The sequence below is a fragment of the Cimex lectularius genome, unplaced genomic scaffold, assembly GCF_000648675.2.
Source record: "Cimex lectularius strain Harlan isolate CLEC.00 unplaced genomic scaffold, Clec_2.1 scaffold98, whole genome shotgun sequence".
In the NCBI taxonomy this organism is placed as follows: domain Eukaryota; kingdom Metazoa; phylum Arthropoda; class Insecta; order Hemiptera; family Cimicidae; genus Cimex; species Cimex lectularius.
Window position 1 is genome coordinate 2,125,079 of NW_019392897.1, and position 22,388 is coordinate 2,147,466.

The 22,388-nt window shown below is 34.0% G+C and overlaps 1 protein-coding gene across 2 annotated transcripts in view; it reads left to right on the forward strand.

Annotated features, from left to right (window-relative positions):
• The window catches only part of LOC106664296 (sodium-dependent phosphate transporter 2), a 76,988-nt gene extending 64,276 nt beyond the window's left edge, over nt 1-12,712 (forward strand). The window contains exons 4-15 of one of the 2 annotated variants that reach the window (XM_014389893.2): nt 2,608-2,706; nt 5,882-6,025; nt 6,102-6,284; nt 6,348-6,467; nt 7,951-8,007; nt 8,226-8,359; nt 8,417-8,507; nt 8,570-8,628; nt 8,704-8,819; nt 8,885-9,070; nt 9,146-9,301; nt 11,687-12,712. In XM_014389893.2, the coding sequence (XP_014245379.1) occupies nt 2,608-2,706; nt 5,882-6,025; nt 6,102-6,284; nt 6,348-6,467; nt 7,951-8,007; nt 8,226-8,359; nt 8,417-8,507; nt 8,570-8,628; nt 8,704-8,819; nt 8,885-9,070; nt 9,146-9,301; nt 11,687-11,777 (1,436 nt within the window). In that variant the 3' untranslated portion in view covers nt 11,778-12,712. The remainder of the gene's footprint in view (nt 1-2,607; nt 2,707-5,881; nt 6,026-6,101; nt 6,285-6,347; nt 6,468-7,950; nt 8,008-8,225; nt 8,360-8,416; nt 8,508-8,569; nt 8,629-8,703; nt 8,820-8,884; nt 9,071-9,145; nt 9,302-11,686) is intronic. The other variant, XM_014389895.2, reaches the window with a different exon arrangement.
• The last annotated feature ends 9,676 nt before the right edge of the window (nt 12,713-22,388 follow it).

Here is a 22,388-nt window from a genome sequence, read left to right on the forward strand (position 1 = left end):
GTCCCCTTCTAAACCTACAACCTTTCGAATTTTCCCTCCTTTTTGTCATTTTTCTTATTTTTTTTTATAGGGTTTGACCCCTTGTCCCATATTTTTAGATTCTAGGTTGTATTTGCCACACTATTGGTACTGGTTTTGAATCAACATAGCTGGGCTTCTATTTGTGATTAATAGGTAAAATACATTGTAAAGTAGTGGGATCCTTCATTTGTGACACCCACCGGAATATTAGACATTTGATTTTTGACCACCTGCAACAATTAATTGCAAATTGTTGGGGAAATAATTAACATTCTACGGCCAAAAATTGAATGCTTTTTTAAACATTGTCAATTGGTGTTTAATGTGGACCCTAAATATATATATCTAAAACTCCCAGTCTAAATAAATTCAGTGATACTTTAAACTTTTAGGCAGAATTGATTAATTTATACTTTAATCTTGTATTTTCGGGATTTAATGTATGGCCATGCAATACTTGCAAATTTTCAGCCAATAATTAACATCCTGCAATTTTATTGTTGATCCATCTTGCTAAAATAGATATTAAATGGTAATTAAACAAAAATAAATTATCTGTATTAAACAACACTGTGGAAATGGTCTACATAATATATTATGTAATACTGTAATATTACTGCCTTTTATACTCTTCATGCTTATAATTTTTTAAGCAGAATTGATTAATTAATTATGTGTCAAACTAGTAATTTAATTTTCTATTTTCTCTGTGTTTATGCTCAGGGGGCTTTTAATTGATTAACTTGCTGTAAAAACGTGCAAAATATAATTAATGCAAACAAAAGTCAAGTGATTCCTGTCATGCAGGAGGGCTTAATGTTCAGCTGCACATTGGGTGTCTGGAAGTTGGGTCAGAAATACTTTACAGTTTACACCATTTCTTTTTTTTCTGTACTATTCTCAGTTAAAATTCCATGTGCTATGATGTCATTTGAATTCAGAAACCCAGCATGGTATGCATAATAGTCACTTAACTTAATTATTTTTTAGAACATTTAAATGTTTTTTATTTATAAAATCCTTTATATTTTATGGTGGCCTGTCCAGGGAACTAGAAATGACATAACCCCTTTTGAATTGACAATTATAAATTCAAAATACCAAAATTAGCATTTTAATTAATTTAGCTTCAGTGTAAGCTCTGTTTAATTTGGTCATTCTTTTTCTCAATTATTTAAAACATACAAAACAATTGCTACTGAGTTTCATTGGTATCTAGTATAGTGTTAATAAAAAAATAAAATAAAAAATCAACAATTATACCCCGTTGTAAAGGTATTCATTGCATAATTTCTTTTTCCTTTGCGTCAATGTGCTGGTAGGGAGAGCTGAACAGGCAAGTCATGCCATCAGCGGAATACTTGACGGAATACACCCAATTAGCATAATAATAGGATCGCGAACAAATGAATGAGAATTTGCATCATAGTTTCCGCCTTTTTGTCCTGTTCAAATTTATTTTCAAATCCACCTGAGGCCGTCGTTTTCATTGGCTATTTCTACAAAATTGAACAATGACACGCTAATAATTTCTTTTGAAAGATGATTGCCTTTTTTTGATGTTAATCTATTTAGGATGTATGTCAGAAGAATAGATAATTTTATATTTGGTTGAAATAACAAAATCACCGGTCTTATTTAGTTATATATATAATTATATATTTATATTTATCACTGATTGCTACTCCATGTTTATTTTAGAAACAAAAAAAAACTAATAATCCAGATGTTGGCAAGACTGCCTGTTTCTGCCCAAATTTTTTTAAAAACTATTTATCAACATTATTATTCTTAGAATGTTAGTTTTGCGTGTAAACTAATTTTACCTATTTGACGAAGCAAAATTCATAATGTTTACTCCAACTTTTGTCGTCACATTGCCTTATCGTGCCTAATGCTCATGTTGACTTCGAGATATTCATAAATATAGTAATAAAAAAGTTAAAAGTACACTACCTCGTGATACACCATATAACTTAATTGGCAAGCGTTTTCTAGACTTAACATAAAGTCCTTTCTCATAATTATGATCTCAGCGTTACAGGATGTAAAAAAACCAACTCAAAATAGGTGTTTTTACTACCCTTCACAATAACTGCAATAAAGATTGTGCATTATAGTTATGGCTTAGTTGTATTTTAAGACCTGTTTTGTTTATTTGATTGGGGGTTAAAGAAAAGAGACATGTGTAATTAATTAAATTATGCCGTTGCACAAAGCATTGTTTGTACTTTTATTGAGTACGAAGGCTTATTTTATCCTTATTCCTCATTTGTACTTTTCACATAGTATGTTATTAATGTTATTTAACTTTTCCAAACTTGTTCCAAACTTTCTCTCCTGCCTATAGTCATTGGGAAGTTAGGTGGAACTTTTACACTATCTGCGTTTACTGAAATAATGGAATTTTTGTCTTCTGTTTACTGGCCGGACAATTGGACTGTCAAATGTTTATTTCATAATTCTAAATAATAAGAATCGATGACTTCAACAAGTCAACAAAATTGACTCAATATATTATTTTAAATGTAAAATTTATGTAAGATTTTTTTTCTTTTGTCCACGGTTTTACTGTTTGTTTTTTAGGCTACAAAGTGTCGGATACGATGCGGAAGGGGATTTTGGACTTGAGCATGTACAATGGCCAAGAAATGGAATTAATGCTTGGATGTCTGTCCTCATTGAGTGAGTTTTCTTTTAATTTTAAATTATTTTTGTTAATTATATGATTTATTGATTATTTATTTAAGCAAAATTTATAAAATCTGATCTGAATAATGAAGAATTAAAGGTTTCCGTAAGCTGAAAGTAATATTTTAATTTATTGTCACAAAAAAAAAAGTTTAAAAAGCTCTTATTTAAATTTTGGCCAAATAAAAGGAAACGTCGGGACTGCAAATTAATCGGCAATTATTTAAATATTAACCAAGGAGAGCGAAAGCTTTAATAATACGTTTAGTTGACCCAGTAATCTATATTATTAGTGTCAAGGTCGAAGTCTTTTTCCATGAAAAAGCACAGTCTTGGAACATCTTTTACGATTATATTCTATATTTATCATATTTGTGATTCAATTTTTTATATATCTTGATTTCTTATAATTGATTGCTATTAATGGCAAACATGTCTGGAAATTAATTATCAAAATGATTTACAATTTAAAATAGCAAATGAAAATAGCAAATGTAACTGAGCCATATTATTACTACTGTATTTTATGATTTGTCAAAATTAACAAATAATGAAATATCGTAAGTAATCGATAAAGGGAAAATATTTTTGCCGGGGTGGAAAAGTGGGTTTTAGTACAAGTCTAAAGATAGAACTCTTCAACATCGCAATCTCTACAGGTGCAAAAGTTGCAAATAACTCTTGGTCAAAATCTAATGGAGGGTATAATTAACCAAAAAACTTAATTAAAAAATTTAATACTCCTAACCTATAAAATTAATACTCGAATTTGTAGAAAATTAATTAGTTGTTTTTTTATTTTGTAATTACCTGGTTGTAAAATTTGTTGGTAAATTCAATGAAAATTTCAGGTACCTGTATAAATATATGAACCATTTTGTTCCACTACCAGTTGCTATGCTTGTTATCATCAGTGGTTGATGGATGACCAAAGCGTTTTGTTTAATTCAAATCAAAATTTCCATTTCTAAAATGAGCAAACTAATCGACAATACTGTCTCGTAAAACATCGTCAAATTTTTTAGCAGTCAGACTGTTACACTTTCCTTTTGTACTAACAAAAACCTTTAATTCTTAAAAATGCGCTATTTCCCCCTCCATTTTAATCGAGCAAAATGATAAATTATGATATTTGTGATAAAAGCTTGAATTTGCTCATCGTCAATGGGTGAAGGACGGCCAGAGTGCTTTTGCAACTTACAAATCAAAATTTCCGAACGAAGCAAACCATTTATGGACAGTGTTTAGTCTTGAAGCATCATTACCCATAAATTATCCTTAGCAGTCTAAGCTGCATTTTTTCTTTTGTGGTTAAAAAAAAAAGTAAAAAAAAAAAAGAAATGATATAATATTTTAAATTAGCAAAGTAAAAATACTTGTTCTCAAATGAAAATGAAAATGAAAATAATAATAGAAACACCATAACTAATCCATTTTTAAAGTGTGTAAAGGTGGCCATTCACGATCCCTCCTAGCAGTCCAAACGGAGCGATGCCGGTCCATACTCCATCGCTCCATTCCAAATATCTACAACGCGACGATGGCACGGCGCGTTCGTGAAAGGGAAAACCTGGCGTGAAAGGTGGAATATTGGAGCGCTGGCTTGGTCGTGAATGGGAAAACCCGCGTTTTTTTGGCACAGTCTCCGTCTTTCTGTCACTCAGCAAACATCTCCGTCCTACATTCTCAAAAAGTCAAAAATGTTTATTCTTTATTGGCAATGACATCCAATTGAGATTTTATTGTTGAGGTGATGGAATTGTATGAAAGTTTACCATGTTTATGGATAGTGGTGGACAATGATTACCACGATAGAAATAAAAGAAATTTGGTTCTCAACCAATTGGTCGACCTTTTCAAAGCAAAGGATGCAAATGCAATGAGAGATGCGGTATTGATAACTCCTAAGCGCTGAACAGACATCGTAGTTGAGAACTTAAGTTCTTCATATTTCATCCCTGTAGTGAGAAGTCGTAATGTGGCTGCCAAATTTTAATGTAGAGTGATGATTTCTCTCATGACTGTCTTTTGTTTTCTAATCAAGGGGGTAACAAGCTGGAGTAAATATAAATAATACTTATTCAGATATCGTGAGATGCGGTCGGGTGTGATGTAGGTTTCAGAAAAACATTTTCTTTATTGTGCCAACGTTTCGATCTTTTATTGTGAGATCATCTTCAGGGCCTGGGATTTACAAACAATGTTTACATTTAACAATTAAAAAAGAAAATGTTTTTCTGAAACGTACATCACACCCGACCGCATCTCACGATATCTGAATAACTATCGATTCTTTTTTTTTTTTTGTAAGATTTCGGTTGACATGAAAAAATAGTGTCACGAGGGGATTCGAATCCACGATCTTCGGCTAAATACGCCGCTGCTCTAACCACTTGAGCTATCGTGACTTCGATAGTTCGATCCATCGGACACCAATTCCCCATCTCAACCTACAACCTTTCGAATTTTCTCTCTTTTTGCCATTTTTTGGTGTGCGAGAGGATCGAAGTCACGATAGCTCAAGTGGTAGAGCAGCGGCGTATCTAGCCGAAGGCCATGAATTCAGATCCCGCTCGTGGCACTAGCTTTTTCATTTTAACCAAAACCTTACAAAAATGATTAATTAATTGAAAGAAATAATTTGGTCAATAGAACACTAAATATAATGTATAAATAAGACGTTTCATCCATCCTTAAATAGTTCCTCCAATCAGTGGGTTCAAGGGAAAGATGTTTCATCAAATTGATGTTGGTATAACGGCTTCTGTCCAGGAGCCACTTCTTACACAATTTCCTCTTCGGTTGTTTGCTTTTAATATATGAACAAACAGCAGCGTAGCACAAGAGATTGTCATCCATTTTGAGAAGGTAATTCACCAGATGACGTTCGGAGCGACTGTGGCTGGGGAGCGGTCGTGAATGCCCCCTCAAATTTCAGGCACTCCAAATGGATCTGTACAGCTTGGCGCAGTTCCATGTGGAGCGATCGTGAATTCGGCCACCTTAAGTGTAATGCCTAAATAAACACTTGAGGGATCAAATTGAATTACATATTCAAAAATGTGCTCATTTTGCAAGCCAATAGATGAGATTTATTTAAAAAAGACTAATATTTGCCATTTCGGTATTTGTTTGTCTGCGACATATGATTAAAAGGTTTCCTTTACAGTCGGAAGTGGGATTTGGCTCATCGCTGCAACATTCCTCAAGCTTCCGATTTCAGGGACACATTCCATTGTTGGCGCCACTGTTGGATTTTCTTTGGTGTGTCGTGGCACCAAAGGCCTCAAACTTCAGACATTAGGAACCATAAGTAAGTGGGACAAATTCAAATTCCGCCATTTTACGCCCTTAACGGTTTTTATTCTAATTTTTGTTCAATTTTTCAGTCGCGTCTTGGTTTATTTCACCGGTCATGTCCGGCATAGTATCTGTGATTTTGTATAAAGCGATAAACGTTCTGATAATAAACGCAGAAACGCCTTTGACGCCTGCATTGAGAGCATTGCCGTTTTTCTACATGGCAACCATCTCTGTCAACATCTTTTCAATTGTACTCGATGGTCCGAAATGTAAGTTAACATTTTCCTGTATATGAAATCTTTAACTAAACATTTTTTATTTTTTATTTACAGTGCTGTACCTCGACAATATTCCTCTTTGGCTTGCTATCACTATCAGCCTCAGCATCGGCCTAATTGTTGCCATCGGCATCCAACTCTTCATGGTACCTTGGCAGCGACGACAGGTCATCGGTGTGTTAACAATTATTTCACAATTTGAATTTAACTCACAGTTCACTTTAGAAATTAGGTGTAGTGTGGCCAGTCGAGAGAGAAAAAAAAAAATCCATTTATTTTTCCTAATGTGCCTGTCCACTTGAGAGTAAATCACGAGATCGACAGCAACTCTGAGACGTTCGTGCATTTTCGCAGTCGAATTTTCCCGCCTCTGTTCACGAGAGTGTCTCGCGAACTAATATCCATCAATTTTCTCGTGAGAACTCTCAAAGACTGTGCCACTGTTGATTCAGTCGACTATCAAGAGTGGTCAGGATGAAATCGTGACAGAAAACCACAGCAGTACTAATTATTCTACACATTTTACAACAGGATAAAACAAATAAAAGAAAGGTCGGGTTCAAGCCTTGAATCACAAGAAGAAATAACTTTGTCGCAAGCCATATACTTACTCAAGAATTAATGGCTGGAAGACGCACATAAGTTCAGAAATTATGAGAAAATTATATTTATATATTTTATGTTAATGTTTATAATTCAGTTAATTAAGGTTTTAAGTTGAGATAAAAAAAGTCAGTGTCACGAGCGGGATTCGAACCCACGGCCTTCGGCTTGATACGCCTCTACTCTAACACTTGAGCTATCGTGACTTTCATTTGTTACCGAGAATCCAATCCGATTACACGACATTTGAAAAATGGCAAAAAGGAGGGAAAATTCAAAGGTGGGGTTGAAATGGGAAGTTAGTGTCCGAGTGGGTCGAGGTCACGATAGCTCAAGTGTTAGAGTAGCAGCGTATCAAGCCGAAGGTCATGGGTTCGAATCCCGCTTGTGACACTGACTTTTTTATCTCAGCTTAAAACCTTAATTAATTGTATGTCATTATGGTCAAGCGGACCATGAAAAATAGTGAAGTTAATTATAATTGTTGTATATAATGAAATTATATTTATGTATTTTGCTTTGCACCTATCTCGAAAACACCTCAACTGGCCACCAATTTCTTCGTATATTTTAGCCTTTATATGTCCGTTTTCTTATAATGACTCGATGTTACATCCAATAAGGGTACATTCCTTCCCAATTTTGCTACAGACATGTTTAAAGATAATGCGTCGCAATTACTCTCAGGGGTATGAAATCGGTTCGTATTTGCGAGATTGTGGAAGCCTAGATATTTCAGCTCTCCGAGAGTCTGCCGGCGCTTTCCCATGAGTCCTTTAGCCGAGTACAACTCTCGAGAGAAAAATACTCTCAAGTGGATAAGCACCTTTAGTGGATAAAATCCAAATATATATTAGTCTTGAAATAGTATTACACAATTTTGCACAATACTAACCCTAAAATGCCACATGAGACAGCAGTTCTTGTTAATAAAATGTGCAGACAATTTTCTTTCGGTTTTTCTTGTTAATAATAAAAAAAATGTTAAAAATAATATTAGAATTGAAATAATTGTCAAAATTTAATGGTCCGTATGGAAACCTTATTTTTACAGAGGACATCAGAAAATCATCTAACAAGGATGTCCAGTTTACATTTGGGGAATCAACAGGTACAGCGTCCTGAAAGGACATTTTTACAAATTTTTCCTCTTTTTCCCTTTTTTTAATTTATAATTTTGTTTTTTTATTTTTTAAGCACTAGAACTAATTTTGTTTTGTTGTTCAGGGTTTTGCTTGATTGCTAAAAACAAACTATAACGCTTTCGATGTTGTAGCCAGTCGTGAAATATAAAGATGGGTTTTTAAATTGGAACTTGATCTGTTTTAGATTCGTCAAGGGATGGAAGCCCGAGAACGTCAAGGATGATGGAAGAGGGTACAGCAGGGCGAGACCTTCCTGTCATTATCGAAGTTCCTGCTAACAACAATGGCTATATTCTGGCGCAATCGGAATCTTTATCAGTGAGTTAGAGTAATTATACTATTTTGAAAAAAAAAACATGAAATACATATTTTAAGGATTTACCAAGTAAGGAGAGTAAGACTGGGAATGATATTCTGTCACCTAAATTAAACCTGCCAACTAACGGGAATGTAACACCTGCTTACGGTTGGTATTAAAATTTTATCTGATCAAATTAGATGTTAAAATAATTAAATTTTTACCTCTAGGTCTGTCGCCAAATAGTAGTGCTGTTCCCTTGATAAGAGAAAAAACAATTGAACCTATGGTGAGTACTACAGAACAATTTTAATCAAATAATTTATATTTAAAAGTGTTTATTTTATTTTATTTTTGCCTGTAGCAAATGGATGTTAAAATTGAAGGTGATGATTCACCCGAAATTGCTAGGGTATTTTCTTTCCTTCAAGTCCTTACAGCATCATTCGGATCATTTGCGCACGGTGGGAATGATGTAAGGTGCGTAACACGGTTACATTATTCCGACTAATTCAATGCATAACTTTTTTTATTTTTTATTTCAGCAATGCGATTGGACCGTTGATTGCAGTCTGGCTAATCTACATTGAAGGCACTGTCTTGCAGAAATCAGAGACACCGCTATTCATCCTGATCTACGGTGGAATCGGAATCGCTGTAGGACTTTGGATCTGGGGCAGACGTGTCATCAAAACTATCGGAGAGGATCTCACTAAAATCACACCTTCGACGTGAGCAATATATTTTTTTTTCTTTCTTTTAAAAAATTGAACTGACAAAATTTGATGCATAATGTTATATTTTAGTGGTTTCACAATTGAAATCGGAGCTGCTTTTACCGTCTTGATCGCCTCGAAAATTGGAATCCCAATCAGTACGACGCATTGCAAAGTCGGTTCTGTTGTCTTTGTCGGTTGGGTTAGCAGCTCCTCGTCTTCTGGTGTCGACTGGCATCTTTTTAGGTATTTTATTTCTTAAATATTATTTTTTACTTACCTAAATTGCATGTTAAAAATATATATATTTAAAATAATTAAAATAGATGGAGAGTTATAATAATTGTGACTTTGAAGTTATGAACATTTAACTTGATCCTCTCCAAAAGACCTGGTATTTTCATTAGCATAATGGTTTTCAATCATCCAGGCTTTGTCAGTCAAACATTTTGACGTTTTGCCATCTTCAGTAGTTAATTGTCCATTGTTCCCTTTAAGGTCTTTGCCCACTAGAACGTAACATACTAGGACATACTGTCAGGTGTGAAAAAAACATTCCGGTTACTACTATGCCCCCTGCAATGGATGAACTGCCGTCCTGCTTCAGTCGCTGTTGTACATTCCTTTTTTTTAAAAACGCGTCGTTTGTGAACTTTTGTTTTCTTGTGTGGAGTGAATTTGTTATATAAAGTATGGTTATTAGAAAATTATCTATATGGGAATTGGCCATGATTACCATTAATTTGGACGAGGAAAAGGAAAACAAAAAAACTAGATGTTGTAAATTGTATAAAAACTCGTAATTACGAATATATTCTATTAGTTGTTCATCCTCCATTTTTATTAAGGCACAAACACTCACAATACAATAGAACACAAACACAGATCTCTTCGTCAAATGCAAAGAACTTGTGTGGAACGGGACAGCAACACAGTAGGCCGGATGTGCACAACGGACTGACACCTGCAAAATATTCTCAGCAGCCGATCTTTGGCTGAACAGTGTTGGCATTTGGCATGGTGTAGTGGGCATTTTCTAATACTAAATGATGTAAAAAATTACAATTGATTAAGGTTTTTTAGTTGAGATAAAAAAGTCAATGGCTCGAGCGGGATTCGAACCCACAATCTGGCCTGTCAATCCTGTATGATCTCTGTGGTAAATGGATTTTTTTTTTTTTAAACCTTTCTTTCCTTGTAATCTAAAATCCTCAAAATACTCGTTTTGAATTTCAAAATTCAATCATTCCGTCTCACCAATTAAGTATCTTTCTCCAACATACTAAAATTCAGCAAAGGTTTTGTTAATAAATAAATATAGCGGTTAAGTGAACACATTCACAACTTTAGCACTTGACAACGAAGACTTGGGACTGAAATCTGTTTTACTTTCAAAATGTAACTTTCTCCTTTCCGAATGCTTTGGTCTACTTTTCATTGTTGTTTTGGTATATCATTCTGTTGGTGCTTCAACTTGCTTATTTCCCTGACATCAAATGAAGATATCTTACAGGAGAAACAAGGAAAGGCAGACCAGGATTGTTAACAACCAAATAATGATTCACTATGATGAATTTAACTAACAATTTATTTCATGGTTTTGCTCATAAAATAATTTAACTGACACTTGATTTAATGGTTTTGCTCATAAAATTTAACTAACAATTTATTACATGGTTTTGCTCATAAAATTACCTCATTTTTGTTGAGTAGAGTCAGAAGCAGACACTCATATTTTTATTTCAAACTACATGTATTATTGTCATTATATTAATTTCAATATAAACAAAATTAATGAGATCAAAAAGTCATTAGTTTTTATTTAAAAAATCATTTTAATGGTTTGGTAGAAAATTGATAAAACACCGGAATACCATTTTTTACTAGAATAAATTTTACTAACAATATATTAGATGGTTTTGCTCATAATATTTAACTAACAATTTATTTCATGGTTTTGCTCATAAAATAATTTAACTAACAATTTATATGGTTTTGCTCATAAAATTTAAATAACAATTTATTTTTGGTTTTACTCATAAAATTTAACTAACAATTTATTTCATGGTTTTGCTCATAAAATTTAACTAACAATTTATTACATGGTTTTGCTCATAAAATGTAAATAATTTATTTCATGGTTTTGATCATAAAATTTAACTAACAATTTATTTCATGGTTTTGCTCATAAAATAATTTAACTGACACTTGATTTCTGGTTTTGTTCATAAAATTTAATTAACAATTTATTTCATGATTTTGTTCATAAAATAATTTAACTAACAATTTATTTCATGGTTTTGCTCATAAAATAATTTAGCTAACAATTTATTTCATGGTTTTGCTCATAAAATAATTTAACTAACAATTTATTGTGTAACTTTGCATCGGGTAGGTGTGTTCCCCGCAGTAGTCAACAACCGCACTCAACTTATCCTAATAGCACAAAGACAAGCACAGAAAAAAAATGCTAAAATTGTTGTAACAGACAGAGCCAGGACATGATGGTTTTTAATAAATTTATGTTGAATGTTCATTCCTTTAGTAATTGAGAGACATCTACCAGGATATTGTTAATAAATATTTTCATCATTTTCTTATTTTTTCTAATGTGATTGTATTTGTCCCCAGAAATATAATTTTTGCGTGGGTAGTCACAGTTCCAGTAGCCGGACTTTTGAGTGGTGGCTTTATGGCTGTCCTCCGCCCATTACTCCTCTGAGCTTCTCTGTAATATATTCCTACATAATTGATGTTGTAGGTTCTCTAACGTTTTCATTAGTGACTAATTTTTGAAATAATGCATTAGGAATTATTATATTTGTAACAATATATATTTTCCTTTAAATGAAGCAATGAACGATTCAAATATATCTATATATATTTTTGTTCTATCGATCGAATACATGCTGTATTTTTTTATATAACGACGGCATTCGAAGTGTAAGCGTATTTGTAGGTATTGTTACAGGTTGAGGCTACGGGGGAATATTAAAAAAAAAATTGTCCTTAATTGTTGAAAATATTTGGTAATACATTTGTTATTTATTAGAGAGAGAAACAATTGGTTTATTTGCTCAACTGTAACACCCCATGTCAAATTATATATACTTATTATTTTTGTATTGTATAATTTTATTTATTTTAGAACATAGATATATTTTCAAATCGTCCCAACTATTTGTTTTTTTAATAAGTTGGTGTGAACAATGATTCCCAGTGTTTGAAATCATGAGTAATGAATTTTCTCTGCCGATTATCAAATTCTTGATTCCATAATTGTGTCGAACCCTGTAAAATTCTAATTGATAGCATTGTCATTTATCTAGTACATGTCTCCAATGTGGTAGAATGGTAAATGCTTCAAAGTGTGTACTGCACAAATAGTTGTCACTAGGGGTTTTAGAATAACATTTTCACACCTAATTACAGTGATTTCTTCACTAAATCGTTAACTTTTTAAAAAAAAGAAAATAGTGCATTGTTTTAAACTGTGCATTGGTAACTTTTAGTGTTGTACTATTATTTATTAAATTTATTTCTTTTGTTACCAGTGTAAATCTATTGTATTTTAGATATGGTTTCTTTTAGACATTAATTAATATTTCCATTAATGAATGCTTGTTTTTTTTAGGACATTTCTTTTATAAATATTTTTTGTAATTAAATTTTGTGGTGCTTCAGAAAAATTTCATTATTTCAAATTACAAATGCAAAACAAATGTTGGTATTTTTTTTCTATTTATTTGTTATCCATTGATTCATTATATAATAGATAAAGAAAAACATCCTGTTTTTCTAATGAGCACTGATCCAAATAAAAATATTAGTACCATCAGCTAAATTATGTTTTCTTTAAACCTCTGAACAACCTGGATTTCAATGTTCAACATCCGACTGATCTTTTGGTTTTTTCATGTTGGCAATATGGTCATTAAGCCATCAGGTAAATGAAATATAGACGTACTTTGCAAAGGGTTTTGATTGCATGATCATCCAGCCTTCATTAATAAGTTTGTCTATTAAAAGAAAAAACGAATTTTATTCTGGGGCTTGGGGCTCCCTTGATCTAAAACGTTCAAAATTTGGCACAATTTGTGAATATTTAAGTAAAGATTTAAATACGATAGTATAAAAATACTGAATTAAATAAGAAGAGGAAAAAATTTTTAACAAAATGAACCATCCTGATGTTAAATTGTAGGGGCAGGAGATAATAAAACAGAGGCTACTTAAAGGTGGAAAGGGTTAAGGTATGGCAATGGAGTAGGGTAGGGAATTCGAGAGGTTGTAGGAATGAAGAAGGACGGAGCGACTAAATAGTGGATTTGTATGAGGGATTAATATCAAAAGAGCAGGAACGAGTGAATATATGAAGAGGAATGCGAAGACATTGTTTGATGGAGGAAGGCGATGAAGCCGGGTACTTAGCTTAGTTGTAGTGAGAGTAATAAAAAATTAGTTTAAAAGACCACACAAAAAAAGGTTATAAATTGGAAGTGATCATCCATACGGAAACACTGTGATATCCACCAACAATCTGGGAAATATAACTTTTGCGATAATTAAGCAGTTGGTCGAAGGGTGTCACACCACAGACGGGAGCAACGGTGACGTTCCTCAGAAACCAGGGAAACCTAGCTTTGCAATAATTACATAAATAAATAACTATTATCCAAAGGTTGAAAAATACCAACTTCTACATGGTTGAAATATTTCATTTAATTTTGTCTATTACATGGATGTTTCGGGCTTACGGCCCATCATCAGAACCTAAACATGGAAAATCTCATAATACTACTCATGAATAATTTACAATTACAATTATATTATATATAAAAATTGTAAATTACTTATGTGTGTATATTCGGATGGCAGTTGTACTATGAGGTTTTTCATGTTCAGGTTCTGATGATGGGCCGCAGCCCGAAACATCCATATAATAGACAAAATTAAATCAAATATTTCAACCACGGAGAACTTGGGATTTTCCAACCTTTGGACACTAATTGCTACGAACTGTGGATTTTAAGAAAAATAAAAATAAATAACGTTGAAGGGTGTTGTAGACTGATGGGAACCACAGTTTAATTCCCACGAACCTGGAAGCCAAAGTTGCATTAGTCAGACAACCGATCGAATAACTAATATCAAGTTATTTAGTGTTAAAAGGTTTGTCACAAGGCCAATAATATGAAGTGCCTCATGTTGCATTGAAAATTGGGTTTATGTCAACCAGGTGTGCTTTGTCCACATGACTTGATTTTCCTTTCCACCTCTACTCCAGTAGAGAAACTAGTGCAAAAAGGGATGATTTGGAAATCAAATGTCAAATCAATCAATAAAAGTTAGTCAAAACCAAGGATGTACACTAGTGAGTCGAGACCAAGGACTGACCCCAGGCAGCCACCTCAAAAAGCTGTCCTTCGTCAAAAAGTCAAGACCGAAGATTCACCCCAAGCAGTGAACAGTCGACTCCAGGAATCAATCCAAACAGAAGCCAGAGCCAGTGAGGACCAGCCGTTGCGACTCACCGACGGACAGTCGGTCCGGAAATGTGCTAGGGATGCTGCGGACGCTGATTGTCATTTGGGGTAAGTCCCTTTGTTATTTAGATAAATCTCATACTAAAATTAGTTCTGTTAGGATTTTAAAACACTTTTTAATCAATGCACTGTTTGAAATAGAAGACCCTCGGACTTACTTGTGTTGTGGTGTGTCCACCAAAAATAAACAGTATTGAAAGAAAAGAAATAGGTACATACAGAGAAAAAGTAATATGAAACAATTTATTATTCCATTAAGTATCTATTATTAACACAGAATGTGAACGTAAATTATAATTTAGTGTTACATTAATAAGCAAAATACCTTAATGATTAATAACCGTAATGATAATAATTGTAAACAGAAACGATAATAACAACAGTCTGAAGAATTGGTTCACAAATTCTTAACGTTATGCAAGGGTGATTACATAAAAACACTGATGTTATAAAAAAAGGTCAGTATCAGAAAGCCAGGCCAATTATTGACTGTTTCGCTGTTGAAAAAGTGTAAAGGAAAAATTTTATTTTTTAATTCACCGTGGAATGTTAAATAAACCTTTTGCGTACAAACAGATGGCCAAGCTTTACAAATATTGTACCTATGAATTATATATATATATAAAAAAACATAACTATATAAATCAAAGCAAGAAACATTTGTGTAAAATTTAATAAAAACAAAAAAAATTATAAACACAAGATAATGCCATTCTAATTACTCCTAAAGACTAGTCAATTTTTTAAAAAATAATTCAGTTCAAAGTAAAGTGTGGTTATAATCAACTGTTTTACAAATTCCATGTAATATAGGCTGGTATGATGGATACTCTTGAATTTCAATTTTGAGAGAAAAAATAATTACATTTTGATCTAGATTTCAGCAGTTGACAATAAATATTGAAAAATTATTAAATCAAATTGATGCTTTAAATAAATTAATCGTGACTACATCTCACTCATAACCATGTACACGGTACAGAATGTGGATTTTTAACAAGTTAATTAATTATATTACATGGATCGTGGAAAAAAAAGAAAATCCTCAAGTGATTTTTTTTTATACTCGATTTATGCTTTAAGATGACAGATTTAACTCGCATTTATATATACAACATTAGTGCGAAACATACATTCAAATTCAGTAACAAAACGTAAAATAAATTCGAAAAATTTGACAACAATAATTATTGTCTTGTTGATTATACTAAATAAATGTGCTTTTTGAACTTAAATGCATGTTTCTGCTAATACTATAACAATAAGCATAAAGCTTAATGTTTTATCCATTCATCCTATGTTTCAAATCATTACTTTTTCTTTTTTTTTCTCTCTTTTTTTTAAATAATTTTAATCATATTTTATATACATATTTCACCAAAACTATTTCAACATTTTCATTCCTTAACATATCACGCTAAAATATAATTTAATATTGATTTCTTATTAACAAAAACAGCCATAATAATCATAATGGCACAGCGGCAAAAATCGAGTGAAGTTTTTTTTTCCAAATTATTATACAATATCACAGGTTATATTTTTCTAGCCATGCCGACCTTGTCAGCCAAATATAAATTTCATAATAAAGATCGCACTTAATTGATTTCATCATTGTGGCATAGGTAACAGGTAATTGTGACCCCTATGTAGCAAAAATTTCGAGTTTAAATTAATTTCATAATTTTTTCAACAAAATTCGTATAACGTTTTTCACAGTTGAAAGTTTTCGTAAAAGCCCTCGCTAGGGGATTCCTAAAGACGAAATTTCTTCTGCCGATTGTACACATATAATTTCTTAATTATAAATTTACAAATAATTGTTTTGACTGGTATTCGTTGTTAGATAATAACTAAAGCAAGGTCATAATCTTATTAGCCCCTTAATAAAAAATCTATTTACAAATAGTAATTTAAAATGGAAACTGTTACATGGAGAAAAAAAAAGAAAGGAAGACTACTAAAGACATTCAGTTTTTTGATGACGTTGCAACTCTAATATATAAAGTTACTCTTTTAACAGAATAAATTTTCGATGAAACTGTGATTATATCTTACAAAAATACAATAACATTCTTTTTTCTTTTGGATTTGGAATTTAAATAATTATTCTCCACTTATATACAGAAATTTTTTTAGCGGTGAAATAACAGTTTTCCTCTCTTAATCATGGTCAATACGAAAATGCGCATTTTCCACCCAACTTTTAGGCCAGAATATACTTAAAAATCAATTTTAGATTTATCTAACTCTTCACACTTCTGCACTTTGTGCTAAGCTTTGCGTTTCGAAGGGGTAACAAGTGAGAAAAACAGTTATTTCAGGGGGAAAAGAAAAGTCACTGGAGAACATTAGACAGAATGATAAATTTAGCCTCTATCCATCACTTTCATCACAAAACATTGACTAATAAATATTTTAAAATAATCCATGCGACTATCATTTTATAAAGAAAGAAATGTGAGCCGTTTTTATATATTTTACCATAAAGATATGACAATTAGCGATTGTAACTATAAAACAAATCATGCATATAAAAAAATTTCTATAACAAAATAATGTCCAAACAAATTATGAGCAAATGTAGAAGCTTCGAAAAGTCATCTCTGTTTTTATTGCTTTTCTTGATATGAGGGATGTCTTCTTGAGTTTTTGTACTTTTCGCAATAAAAAGTTTGTTGAACCTCATTACCCTGATGGTAGGTAGTTGTCAAATAAATAAAGGTGTTTTGTTTTCTGATATAGGAGATAACGTTTGTTTTTCCAAGAAAATATTAATAAATCCTTTTAAGCTTTAACAAAGCCACCTTATGACCATGGCAAACAGGAATGCCGCAAAAGAGGTTGATATGTGAGATGCAGCTCCTGTCCCCTTTTTCTCGTGGTTATCAGCTTCTTTGGGTTCTATCTCTTCTTTCTGGCTCCCTGCAAAACAAAAGAAAATCTTTGTAACAAGTGTGAAATCTTCAGTGCCGTAAAAGCCCTGAATTCTAGTATAAAGACATAAAAATCCTTTAAAAAAAGACAACGATGCAAATTTTCATTATTAACCTAAGCTGTATGGTCTATAAGAAAAACATAGATTTCGGAAGATAAAGAGTCAATGCTATTTAATTTCAAGAACTTTGTTTTCATGTATCTGAACCTAATCATAAATTCAATTAAATTAAGGTTTTAAGTTGAGATAAAAAATCAGTGTCACGAGCGGTATTCGAACCCACGACCTTCGGCTTGATACGCCGCTACTCTACCACTTGAGCTATCGTGACTTCGATCCCCTCGGGCACTAACTTCCAACCTCAACCGCGCATTTTGAATTTTACCTTCTTTTTGCCATTTTTCAAATGTCATGGAATCAGAATGGATTCTCGACGACAAATGAAATGGCCACGGAGAGCTTTAGTGAAGTATACTTCATTTTAAGTAAATTTTATTTAGGCTTAGTTAAGTTGACAAACTAGTGGAGCTTTTGATCTTTACATTCTCACAGGATTCTGGCCCCTACACTGTACCAGGTGTTCACAGCTGACATGCCATCTCATCCCGAAACCACCACATTCACATTTGCAGACGATACGGCAATTCTCTCTAGCAACTACGACCTTGTCATTTCCACTCGAAACCTCCAACACCTCATACTACTAGAGACTTGGTGCAAAAAGAAAAGGATAAAATTTAACACAGAAAAATCCACCCACATTACCTTCACTCTTCGTAAAAAGATCTCCCCCCCCCCTGTTTTCTTAAACAATACTCCCCTCCCAACTGCGGACAAGGTGCGGTACCTCGGATTGTACATCGACAAACGCCTGACATGGAATCCTCACACAAGACTGAAACGTCAGGAGGTTATGACACGATTTAGAGTTCTTGCACGACTTCTTGACAAACGCTCTAATTTACCCCTAAAAAATAAAAGACTCCTTAACAACACCATAGTTAAGCCGATTCGGACTTACGAACTGGAAGTGTGGGGTTCAGCCAAACATTCCAATATCCACCGCATTCAAACTGCCCAGTCTATAATACTACGAAAAATACTAGATGCTCCATTTTATATATCGAACCAAACTATACATACAAACTTACATATCCTTTCGTACAAGATGAAATACGTTTCCGTTATCATAAATTTCATAAAAACCTCCCAACTAACGTAAACCAACACATCAGAAACCTCGCATCCCGACGAATCCCCTCAAACCCTCCCCGCCAACTGAAGAGACAATGGCCGCGAGATCTCCTAGGAAGTGATGGTGATGATAGTGAAAGTAATAATGACACAAGTATCAATTGAACAAACAATATTATTGTAACATTGGAGTAATACCAATGGGTGTTTTCTCCACTCTTGGTTTTAATTTTGTTTTGTTTCAATTACCTTGCTCACAGTTACTTACTACCTACTTTAAGGTAGTTGTAATGTACTACAAATTATTTAAAAAAAATATCCTCACAGCATTCAGTGAAAGAAAGTGCTGTTCCGAAGTTTGGTTGAATGTGATGTCAAACCAAGAGGTTCTTCTATAGTAGTAATAGAAAGACTAAAGATGATTTCCCGGCTGACCTGAAAGAATTGGTCAGTCAGTGTAGTAGTAGGTATGGTATGGTAGAAAAGGATACTAGGAAGCGGGGTTTGTATTCCCCAGGCACTGCAGCCTTCAGGCTTATTGGACCTTCCTAGTTCCTTAGTTCAGTCAATAGACTCAATTTTTCTTCTTAGAAGTATCAGGTCGTTGACTGTCGTTGCTGCAATTTGATTCCCTAAGTTTTTTCCGTACGTTAGGCTAAACCTCCATTGAGCTGTTGCTTCGCATTCGAAGATGATATGAGTGGCTGTTTCCTCCTCATCATTACATAATCTGCAAATGGGATCATCGTTGTATATACCCACGTTGTGTAGATGTTTTCTCACATGCCAGTGACCGGTTAGTAGTCCTACCACTCCTCTGAGTTCGAGTCAGTGTAGTAGGTGAAAATGATCAGGAGCTTCCACAGCAAACCTTAGAAACAAGACCCGATCAAAGGCTTGCGTGTATTACACTGATGGATTGAGTGGTGTTATGGATGCCCAATTGGTAAGATGATGATTTGTTCTTCTAGGATGGGAAGGATTTGTTTTTAGACCATGCAAGATTTAGAGAATGGGCGAGGAACGTGAGCAGAAAGTATAGCGGGATGGGCAGGCCTTGTACTTTGAAGGATGTACCAAGGATTTTCCCTTGTGAGACTCCTCTCCTAAAGGACCTACACAAACTAAAGACTGTCGCTAGCTGACCTAAACGAATCAACAAGAAGTAGAAGGAAGGAAAAGCTTGAGAATTTAAGAGAGCAATCGTGGAAGCCAGATCGTATCATAGGCTCGAGCCCAAGGAAAGCCCTGGAGCAGTGGGGTCAGCTCAAGGGGGGAGGTAGGTGCGTCTGAATAATCAATTTTCTTCAAAATTTCACATTGAAATTTACAGAAAAAAATAAGAGAAAAGAGAGTTTATGCTCAAACGATTTGTTCATGCTGATTAATACTGCGCATTTTTATCATAATTAACCCCAAAGCTTAATAAGTAAGCTTTAAATTAAACAGGATAATCAGATCTTGCCTACTTCCTTGTCCGAGCTGGCGTACTGCAAGGAAGCTTCATGGGTACTCTCTTATTTACAGTATACACTGTGAATATCCCTCTAAATCCTTGAACCAATTACTACATGTTCAGAAAACACACTTTTTCTTTGCATCAAAACCTAAGCATTTCTGCGATTCATAAATTTCAAGATAGTGTTTATACTTGTGGTGACTTACCACCTTCTCTACGGAAAGCGACACCTAGCGGGAAGCTCACCGAATTAATCAACTGTTCAATTAAATAGTAATGTTTTCTGTATCATAACTTATAAATAAAAATGTATTTATTATATAATTAACAATGTAAATTGATTATCAGTAGATTGTAAATAGAGTTAAACGAATTATATAAAACTTGGAAATAAAGAGAAAACGGTAATCCAAGGCAGCCACTTCCCGCTCTTTCCAATTCACATCTCCGAAATACCTTTGGCTGCCAAGGAGTAAAAAATATATAGTTTTTGTAAAAACTAAAAACCGTAGTCACTAATACCAGCTAACCTGCGAAGAGACTTGTCCATCAGACCATAGAAGGATTCGGCTCAACTTCATCATCACTTCGACTTGCCAGGATTTCACCGGCTCTTCTCAGAGCCACGCAACACTAAAGTACTGGAGTTTCACCTAGAAAACTAGAAAGGACCCACGGATCGTAAGAGCTCACGATCTCCGGGGTGCCCGGTACCAGTCGGATAGGTGGAACTCTACCATCTCTCAACGGTCCTTTTCAGGACCAAAAAGCCTCCTCGCCGGCTCTACAGAGCCCTAGACTTAGGAGTGCCCTTCTCGTCTGCCTGAAAGGGGTTTCGTGCCGTAGAGCTCACGGCAGCGGGCTTCCCGGTAAGGCAGAATAGTTGGGACCTTCCTGGTCAATCCCGGCCCTTGTGAGGGCCCGCCATTCAACATCGCACGGAAGGACCCCAACAATACTATATAAATTTCAACAATAATTATAAATTAATCCATATTTGTTTAGTGGTCATAATTGACCATATTAATTAATGAATTAATTGTTCTTTTTATCTAAAGTTTCGAAATTCGAAATAAATTTCGAACGATAGCTCAAGGGGTTAGAGCAGCGGCGTTGAGCCGAAGGTCATGGGTTCGAATCCCGTTCGTGATACTAATTTTTATCTCAACCAAAAACCTTAGATAAAAAAGAATAATTATTAAAACATTTTGTTCAATCAACAAGAACCCCCTTATAATTATCATAAATACTACATTATAGAATATATCTGATACATACTTGGGATTTCTCCAGCACCAGATCCAGATCCTTCGTCATATTCTGAATAGGGTTCTTCGTCCTCCCTTGGGTAACCGTCCCCGCTCCCGCTGCCCTCTTCGCGTACCAAGGAATCGCTCTGGGGGCTCCTTTTTCCCGGCCTCTTGCTAGCAACGACCTGCCTCATGTGCCTAAGCTTCTCAGAGAGCAGCTCGATGCTCGGCTCAGGAGGCGCTGGTGTCCATTTCAGTTCTGGGTTGTATTTCTGAGAGTCCAAACCTTGCTTGACTAGAGGTTTCATGTACCTGAAAAAAAGTAACATTTAAAACTCACCTGTATTGTAAGTTGTTTTATGAAAGAGAAAGCATGAGAAGTATACGAGTACAAACTAATACTCGCCCCTTCCTCGTTCACTAAGGGGCATATATCAAAATGTAACAGGGCGAAAGTGATAAATTTATTGGCCATATTTTTCTTTCCTGTCAGAGCCGCGTTAACGCCTAGGGTTGGGCTAAAAACAAAATTTTTTTGCAACCCCAAGTTAAAAAAAAAGACAAAATCCCTATCACAATCTGGAAAAGCGTAATGTTTTAAAGGAGGATAATAAACAAATTTAATCGATACAGAAGGATCTTTTGTGTACAAGCATAACCATAGAATAACAGAAATTTAACCGATTTTCTCGGTAATTCGCAGTCGGACAAACTAACCCTTTTATCGTTGATTTCTGGCTCGTTTGTTCATAATTAGCAATTTGCCATTAATTTGTTCAAAGAACAGGTTACATATCGGTTCATAAAACTACACAAAATAGCACGACGGTGAAAAGACAATATATTTAGCTGCAGATCTTTTGTTTAGTAGAATTCAGTACAAATTAGGGAAAATACGCATATTAGCCAATGGAATTTAAGAAGGTTTATTTGATTCATAAATAAT